Consider the following 9,295-nt stretch of genomic DNA (forward strand, 5'->3'; position numbering starts at 1 on the left):
CATTTTGTTGAACAAATAAACCACAACGACATATACTATCCGAGAGAATACAAAAATAGACAATGTGTCATAAAAATAAACTTAAAATGTTTCCAAATCTAGCAACTGAGTATCAGCAATCATAACCCACAAATCAAGTCCAAATCAAAGGAAAGAAAATGCTGCACCCGTCCCATGTAAAGCCAGGAGGTCACGTGGTTCCCAGCCGAGGGTCACGTGACGCTCTTCTTCTTTCCTTTAATTCTCCCGGCAACTCCTCCGCCTAATTCCCCGCCTCCCCGGTTCCCGTTAACCATTCCTCTTCCTCCGACAAACCCCTCGTGCTTTCCATCGGTGACAGCCCCGCCCCCGAGCTAACTTCGTGCTTCCAAATATCACCTACGCGCTCGCGGCGAGCTTTTCCTTTTAAACACCCCGAAACAAAGCCGGCTTCCACGGACACGCCCCTCCTCGGCCGCCTCCACCTTCCCCGGCCGGAGCTAAACCCTAATGCCGCTGCCGCCGGACGCCTGAGTGCACCGGAGATGGGTGGCGTGACGTCCTCGGTGGCCGCCAAGTTCGCATTCTTCCCGCCCGACCCGCCGTCTTACAGCGTGGTGGACGAGGAGGAGCCGTCGGGTGCCGCTCCGGCGGCGACGGTCACCGCGGTGGCGCAGAGCGATGCGGCCAAGATTTCTTCTAGGGTGGCGATGACGGGGGTCCCGTGGAGGGAGGGGGTGGAGGCGCGCCGGGTCCGGACGCGGCGGGGCTCGGAGATCATCGCCATGTACGTGCGGTGCCCCAAAGCGAACCTCACCGTGCTCTACTCCCACGGCAACGCCGCCGACCTCGGGAAGATGTACGAGCTCTTCATCGAGTTCAGCGCCCGCCTCCACGTCAACGTCATGGGGTAAGTGTTTCTACCAGCATCACTTGCTCTTCTTTGATCGCTCAGTCAGCTGATAATGGGCGTATCTTCTGTGTTGAAATTGCTGACAGTGATGCCTTTGAAAAACATCAAAATAGAATGTCTGTTTGTAGGTTCTGATTTTTTTTTTGTTTGCAGGATTTTTATATTTGAACTGTGAGCTATTGTTTTGCTATTTTTTCAGATCACTTATGAATTAATTATTTTGGCTATTATAAGTGGTGTGCATTAAATTCCATTTTTCTAGAATTATAATTTAAAATACAACAATATGATAAGTTTATTTAGTATGCGAAATTAATACTACTATTTTTAGGATATTCATACCATATACTAATAGTATATAAGATGTTGCTACTTGGAAAAGATCTTTCTTTACTCTATTGATGCTGATTCTTCCTCATTGAGTGTAGTACCTACGGAATTGTTTATAGGACCCCAAGTTTGGCTTTCACCTAATTTTCCACTAAGTTTGCTTAATGCTGTTGCTTGCCTATCAACTTATCAAGGCACACAGTGGTTTTAAGCTTGATCGTATGGATCTTTCTTGGTTATTATATATGCACTGGTTTTATTTAGAGATTCCTCAATAGTATGTACTATTTGCGTATATGCTAGCTCATGTTGGTGCTCTGTGTGTTTTAGTCTGCTTTACCATTACGGCGTTACCTGCAACCAACCAGCTGAAATGATGATCAATGGTGTCAGCATGTTGCATGTCGGGACTAAACATGGGCCTCAAAATTAAAGTATGCTCATTTCAGCCGTATTTGGACTAATATCCTATTTCTTCCATCCAGCGCCAACTAGTCAGTAGAATTATATAGTAAGCCAGTTTCTGTTCTGTACAAATTAAGAATGCTTTCCCATGCCATGCTCCAAGATCCCTATTCTTTATCATGAGCTGTAAGAGAATTGGAGATAAAATAAATCCTGCAATCCGAGTTATATTTAAGTAACCGGTTGATTGTGCGTGCACCTTCTAATAACTAGCCGCAGGTCCACTCTCCGTAAATTACCCAGGAATTTGTCTAGGAAAACGGGCAAATACAGTGAACATTAGTATCAACAGTATGTTTTTTTATTGGGGAGGGAAAATGGCGAATTTCATAATAGAACTTGGGTTGGTGAGACTAGTCACAATGGGAAGTATCATATACTAGTATCATGCACATGATACTAGTTTATGATACGACTCCCACAATGCATAGTATCATATGTTAGTATCATAATGTCATCATATTTAATGTTTTGTAGAATCTCAATGCAAATGTGTGTACATGATGTATTTTTCATTCACTTTTTTAGTTTTACGTGCTATGATACGGTATCATATTATGATACCACTCTCATCTCTCACCTCATTAATTAGTATGCCACCTCAGATTTTTGCCAACATGGCATGCATGATACTACTTATGATACTCCCATTGTGGCTAGTCTGAGGGGATATAGCTGCAGTTAGAAGCAAAAAAGTTTGATCAAACATTTAAGATTATGAGCTTGCCTATCGCCCATCCCAAATTAAGACAGCCATAAGATCAATGCCAGAATTGATGAAAACCCAATAATTTTGGGCAGTGCCCACCTGTATTGCTTATGCAGATGCCGTCATAGATGGAATTATACTTGATAATTGACTTAAAATGATTTCAGTTACCATGAGATCTTAATTAACAAGTACTTCACATTTCCAGGTGGCCTACACTCAGTTAACTGTTAACAATAGTTAAATAATTAGATGCCTAATTTAAGACAGACAGTTTGATGTGGGGCCTGTGAGGTTTATTCATGATTTCTGTCGGATTTTCATTTGTTCGAGGTGTGCAGTTTAGAAAAGACTACTGCTGGCTGCAGCCATTTTTAACAGACGTCTAAACTGTTGCTCTTCTTTTGTCTTTTGTAGCATGCCTTGTTGACTAGTGAACTGGGTAGCCTTTGTGTGAATGGTTTTTTATCATTTAATGTCATATACATCTTGACTTGTGTAAAGACTGAATATTTCAAACATGTTAGATACTACATTTGAATAGTGATCCAATGTTAGCATTTGTTCTCGTTGATGCCTTAGCAAGTCTTGTTTACAACTTTTAATGACAAATTTTATCATTGATGTACTCCACGCCTCATTTTACTTCCTTCATAATAATTTCCTCAATCACGCAGGTACGATTATTCTGGTTATGGACGGTCATCAGGCAAGGTTAATAATATTTTCTTCTCTTTCTTCCAATTAATGTTCTTTCCTTTTGCTCTGCTCTCGTTAGTCATTTTTAGGAATCATTTACTGGGTTGGTGTTTTTGATCTCACCATTTTATTGGAAAGTCCGCAAATCTGATTCCTACCTGAGTATTTTGGTTCAGGGATACCTTCTTGCATTGGGCTAATTCCAATTGTTTCTCTGACAAGCTTCCAATTGTTTATCTCAAGGTTAGAAATGTAAATTATTATGAAAGAATCTTTCTTTTCTATTTTCAGGCAAGTGAAGCTAATACCTTTGCTGACATTGAGGCAGCATACAAATGCCTTGTGGAGGTATATGGGACTAGGGGAGAAGACATTGTTCTTTATGGTCAGTCTGTTGGTAGTGGTCCCACTGTCGATTTAGCTGCTCATTTGCATCATATAAGAGCAGTTGTTCTGCATAGCCCCATACTGTCTGGCCTGCGTGTCATGTACTCTTCTGTGAAGAAAACATACTGGTTTGACATATATAAGGTATGCTTTACTGGCGGAACAATCAAGAGAAATACTGAAAAACTTTACATGCTTTGTCTACACTAACCAAACACTTGTTTCGCTGCAGAACATTGAGAAAATCCCCCGTGTCAAATGCCCGGTTTTGGTAATTCATGTAAGTTGGAAATGTGTATGCATCCACGCTTTGTAGTTATATGCATCTTGCATATCTTCAGGTAACTAAACTTGATGATCTTCTTCCTTTGCTTCTCAGGGCACAAATGATGATGTCGTCGATTGTTCCCATGGAAAGCGCCTATGGGAGCTTAGCCAACAGAAGTATGAACCTCTGTGGATTGAGGGCGGTGATCACTGTAACTTGGAGACCTTCCCAGTGTACATAAGGCATCTGAAGAAGTTTATGTCGGCTATAGAAAAGTTGCCTATAGGAAAAGAAGCACCAGCTAACACTGAGAAGTTGCCAGCTGAAAACGAAACACCTTCCGATAGAGCTCTTTCTGAGGCTCCTTGGACGACGTCGCAAAGGTTAGAGCCATCGAGGAAGAGCTCCAGGCATGAACAGCCTCCTGGTCCGAGCACTGAACATGTAGATAAACACCGGCGAAGCACAGGCGTCAGAGAAAAATCAAGATCCAGCACAGACAGGAGAGAGAGATCAAGGAGAAGAAGTGTCGACACATTTGAGAGGGCGACGATAGATGAAAACGAGCAGACAGACAAACCAAGGAAAAGCATTGACAGGTTGGTCCTCCCTCTGCTTTCTATCTTGTACCATCAGGCAGAATTACACTATTTACAATCATCCGATCTGCAGAAACCATATAATGATGATTCCCGAGGTCAAAAATTGTTTGAGGGGCAATTCACATTGCGTTGTATTGACATTCGTGTGAATATTTGGCAGGCTTGGCGAGATGATTAGATCCATGGGGCTGTGCAATGTCGATTGCTTCAAAGACCCTCCTCGAAAGACCGAGCCTTCCATAGGTCAGTCCTAGATGTAGTTGTAGTAACTTTTGTTTTTTCCTTCCTGCGTCGGATATCAGTTAACAGTGGTTTGTCTGCTCTTGGTGACGGGGATCGTAAAAAAATCATGAACAGCAACAGGAAATATAGTGCAGCTCCTCAATTTGAGCTTTATTCTGTCTTGTATATACTAGTACCTCTGTTTTTTAGTTTTTAAACGAAGAATGGCACTTTTTCCTGCTTTCTTCCGGCTTGCAAGTATCAGGTGAGCATAGGTGCAACTCTCGAATGGAAACAGTGATTTTCTTGACAGACAGAAATGTGTCAAATCGACTGCTAGAATGTTTCTCTTCATTATAGCAGACCGTCCAGATCCTGTCTTGGATGGCATCCATGTATGCGCACTGGTCAATCATGTGCTTCTTTGCAAAGGGCAGCATAATTAACAGTGTCCTCTGTGATATTGATCCAAGATCATTTCAGGCATGCAATCATGGGAAGATATCATTTGTGTTTGCCTGTTTGTGCCTATAGAGACAGGCCTGCGCGTAATCACCAACTGCGAGGCCAAGCCTTTTGTTGTCCCTGAGAGCATATCCTAGCGGCATGTCATGTTGGGAACACATCAATTCGGTTTGGATTCGGGTAGTGCAAATGTGCAATGCTACTCCGTATGTCTTATAGATCACATCATGTTTAAACCAGTGTCTTTCTGGATCGTATTATGTTTAAACCACATGAATTTGCAGCATTTGATTGCACGACACAATTTTTTCCAGCAAGTTACTGGCTCCATGGCCTCTCCAGCCGAGCTAACGCACAATCTAGCAAGCTCATATTGATCCTTCAGGCTGCCAACGGATTTCCTGCCAGATTCAGCTTCGGGAATACACTTCTCTGGATCAGGTTGCAGAATATTCAGTTGTCTGAGGGGGAGATAGGATTAAGTGGAGATGGACTGAACCAACTCACTGCTCGGCGTCCTCTGCCTATAGATGTCGGTTGGAATCAGCTCAGAATAGAAGGCTAAGGTGGAGCCCAAGTGCAAATTCTTTCTCTGGCTTCGGTTAAGAGAACGCATCATAACGGACGACCTGCTTCAGATTAAGTGTCAGAGAACGCCTTGCACAATGCACCTGATCCTGGACTGCCCTTCCTCGCGTGTGGTCTGGTTGCGCGTGGCGGACTGGACAGGAGAGGAGCAGCTTCAAATTCATCCTCAACAGTTCTGTTGCCTAGGTCCAGAAACTCTCTGGTTGCTATTGCATCACAACTTACCCTCTTAAATAAATTAGCGAACAAATGCTATTTTGTCATCTGAATCCAAGAACTACAACACCACTAGCAAACATACATGCATAATGCACGTTCTGTCGAATACATGAAACCAAACATACTGCCTTCACATTTATAAGCCCCCCTTCCCCAAATTAACTTTTTCCTAGGAAATTTGTGAAATGATATCATAAATTGAATACGATAACCCCAGTAATCCATAAAATACATCATAGGACCGAACTACATTGATCACCCCCTAGACCTAATAACAACAACCAAAAATCAAAAAGTAACCTGCAAAATGATAATGTGGGCTACATATCAAGTGACCTGCATGGGAAAAATAAATAGATAGTTTTTTGAGAATTCGGCAGGTGAGCTGCTCGATATATTAATAGAAGAGATTACAACCGGACTACAACGGCTGCGGCCACAGGCGCCGCGCCGAGCAACAAGGTGGTGGAAAAGGGGTCCACCACAACTAAAAGAGGAAGCGGACTACTCGCGGCGAGCTACGGAGATCTTCGCACCCGCCAAGTCCCAAGCAGCCGCCTCGTCGGCGATCCCAGCCAGCAGGGAGCGGACCGGAGAGGGGGAGGCTCTGAAGACGCGGGCGTTTCGCTCAAGCCAAAATGCCAGAGGACCAGGAGCGTCCAGGAACGGACACGGGATGCCTCCGGGGAAGGCAGCCCCTCAGACAGGCCGGCCATCCAATCGATGGACCTGTGGTGGTTCCCCCAGGAGGAGGGAGCGAGGGATGGGGCCGTGGCGATGATTGCCACCCGGGCCCAAACCTGCCGCGAGAACGGGCACTCGATGAAGAGGTGTGCCGCGGTCTCGAGGTTCCGCATGCAAAGCGGACAAAAGTACCCGTTCGGCCATCCTCGAGCAAGCAGCCTGTCGGCCGTCATAAGCCTGTTCTAGACGAAGAGCCAGGCAAAGAGACGACAGCGCGGAGTAGCCCAGGGCTTCCAGATGAGCTGGACGAAGTCTGTCTGCACAGAGCCCGCAAACTGGATGCGATACGCGGAGGAGGCCGAGTAGCGACCATCCGGAGTGAAGCGCCAGGTGAACTTGTCGCGCGTGACCGGGGACAGTTCGACCAGCTCAATCAAGGCGCGAAGGGCCACGAAGGACTCCAGCAGATGGGCAGAGACACGTGAGCGGAGGTCTTGAACCCAAGCACCTCCCCGCAAGGCATCCCGAACGCAGTGATGTCTACTCACACTTCTTTTCCTATAGTCAGTGTTGGGCCTCCAAGAGCAGAGGTTTGTAGAACAGCAGCAAGTTTCCCTTAAGTGAATCACCCAAGGTTTATCGAACTCAGGGAGGAAGAGGTCAAAGATATCCCTCTCAAGCAACCCTGCAATCACGATACAAGAAGTCTCTTGTGTCCCCAACACACCCAATACACTTGTCAGATGTATAGGTGCACTAGTTCGGCGAAGAGATAGTGAAATACAAGTGGTATGAATGTATATGAGCGGTAATAGCAATCTGAATAAAATATGGCAGCGAGTAAACATGCAACAGAACAGTAAATAAACGGAGATTCGATGCTTAGAAACAAGGCCTAGGGATAATACTTTCACTAGTGGACACTCTCAACATTGATCACATAATAAAACCACTCTACACTCTCTTGTTGGATGACAAACACCATTCATTGTGTAGGGCTACAAGAGCACCTCAATGCCGGAGTTAACAAGCTCCACAACATTCGATGTTCATATTTAAGTAACCTTAGAGTGCATGATAGACCAACGCAATTATACCGAGTACTAACATAGCATGCACACCGTCACCGACAGGCTATGAAAGGGGGAATAGATCACATCAATACTATCATAGTAATAGCTAACTTCATAATCTACAAGAGATCACAATCATAGCTTATACCAAGTACTACATGATGCACACACTGTCAACATTACATCATGGAGGAGGAATAGACTACTTTAATAACATCACTAGAGTAGCACATAGATGATATTCAGCTAGATCACAAAGAGAGAGATGAACCACATAGCTACGGTAGAGCCCTCAGCCTCGGGGGAGAACTACTCCCTCCTCATCATGGGAGACAGCAGCGGTGATGAAGATGGCGGTGGTGTCGATGGAGATGCCTTCCGGGGGTACTTCCCCGTCCCGGCGGCGTGCCGGAACAGAGAATTCTGTCCCCCGAATCTTGGCTTCGCGATAGCGGCGGCTCTGGAAGGTTTCTCGTATCGTGGCTTATTCTTTTAGGGTTTTCGCGACGGAGACCTTAAATAGGCGGAAGGGCAGCCTCGGAGGGGCCCTGGTGGGGCCACACCATAGGGGGCGCGCCCCACCCCTTGGCCGCGCCGCCCTGGCGTGTGGGGCCCCCTGGCTCTCCTCTGGCCCCTCTTCGGTGCTCTGGAAGCTTCCGGGAAAAATAAGGTACTGGGCGTTGATTTCGTCCAATTCCGAGAATATTTCCTGTGTAAGATTTCTGAAACCAAAAACAGCAGAAACAGGAACTGGCACTTCGGCATCTCGTCAATAGGTTAGTTCCGGAAAATGCATCAAAACGATATAAAGTGTGAACAAAACATGTAGGTATTGTCATAAAACTAGCATGGAACATAAGAAATTATAGATACGTTGGAGACGTATCAACATCCCCAAGCTTAGTTCCTACTCGTCCTCGAGTAGGTAAACGATAACAACAATAATTTCTGAAGTGACATGCTACTTACATAATCTTGATCATACTATTGCAAAGCATATGAGATGAATGAAGTGATTCAAAGCAATGGTAAAGATAATGAGTAAACAACTGAATCATATAGCAAAGACTTTTCATGAATAGTACTTTCAAGACAAGTATCAATAAGACTTGCATAAGAGTTAACTCATAAAGCAATAAATTCAAAGTAAATGCATTGAAACAACACAAAGGAAGATATAAGTTTCAGCAGTTGCTTTCAACTTTCAACATGTATATCTCATGGATAATTGTCAACACAAAGTAATATAACAAGTGCAATAGGTAAACATGTAAGAATCAATGCACAGTTAACACAAGTGTTTGCTTCTAAGATGGAAGGAAGTAGGTAAACTGGCTCAACATGAAAGGTAAAAGAATGGCCCTTCGCAGAGGGAAGCAGGGATAAAATCATGTGCTAGAGCTTTTCAAGCTTTGAAATCATATAGAGAGCATAAAAGTAAAGTTTTGAGAGGTGTTTGTTGTTGTCAGCGAATGGTAGTGGGCACTCTAACCCCCTTGCCAGACAGACTTTCAAAGAGCGGCTCCCATGAATTTTTTTTATTTTTGGGTGACACTCCTTCCAACCTTTGCTTTCACAAACCATGGCTAACCGAATCCTCGGGTGCCTTCCAACAATCTCATACCATGAAGGAGTGTCTTTTATTTTAGTTTTATTTAGATGACACTCCTCCCCACCTTTCCTTTCTCAAGC

At 44.4% G+C, this 9,295-nt stretch overlaps 1 protein-coding gene across 1 annotated transcript; it reads left to right on the forward strand.

The window, feature by feature from the left end:
• The first annotated feature begins 243 nt into the window (after positions 1-243).
• On the forward strand, positions 244-5,158 carry LOC127323835 (uncharacterized). Its single transcript, XM_051351948.2, has 6 exons — positions 244-889; positions 3,074-3,110; positions 3,387-3,626; positions 3,715-3,762; positions 3,862-4,349; positions 4,513-5,158. Exons 1-6 carry the CDS (start codon positions 525-527, stop codon positions 4,604-4,606), a joined length of 1,272 nt encoding a protein of 423 aa, XP_051207908.1. The 5' UTR covers positions 244-524; the 3' UTR covers positions 4,607-5,158.
• Positions 5,159-9,295: the final 4,137 nt, after the last annotated feature.

This window comes from Lolium perenne, chromosome 7 (assembly GCF_019359855.2).
Source record: "Lolium perenne isolate Kyuss_39 chromosome 7, Kyuss_2.0, whole genome shotgun sequence".
NCBI lineage: Eukaryota > Viridiplantae > Streptophyta > Magnoliopsida > Poales > Poaceae > Lolium > Lolium perenne.

Bases quoted from the DNA above. Each gene is read 5' to 3' on its own strand.
- LOC127323835 (XM_051351948.2), top strand. From the start codon at position 525: ATGGGTGGCGTGACGTCCTCGGTGGCCGCCAAGTTCGCATTCTTCCCG. The intron at 890-3,073 runs GTAAGTGTTTCT...TCAATCACGCAG, and splicing joins CTCCACGTCAACGTCATGGG to GTACGATTATTCTGGTTATG. The intron at 4,350-4,512 runs GTTGGTCCTCCC...AATATTTGGCAG, and splicing joins CCAAGGAAAAGCATTGACAG to GCTTGGCGAGATGATTAGAT.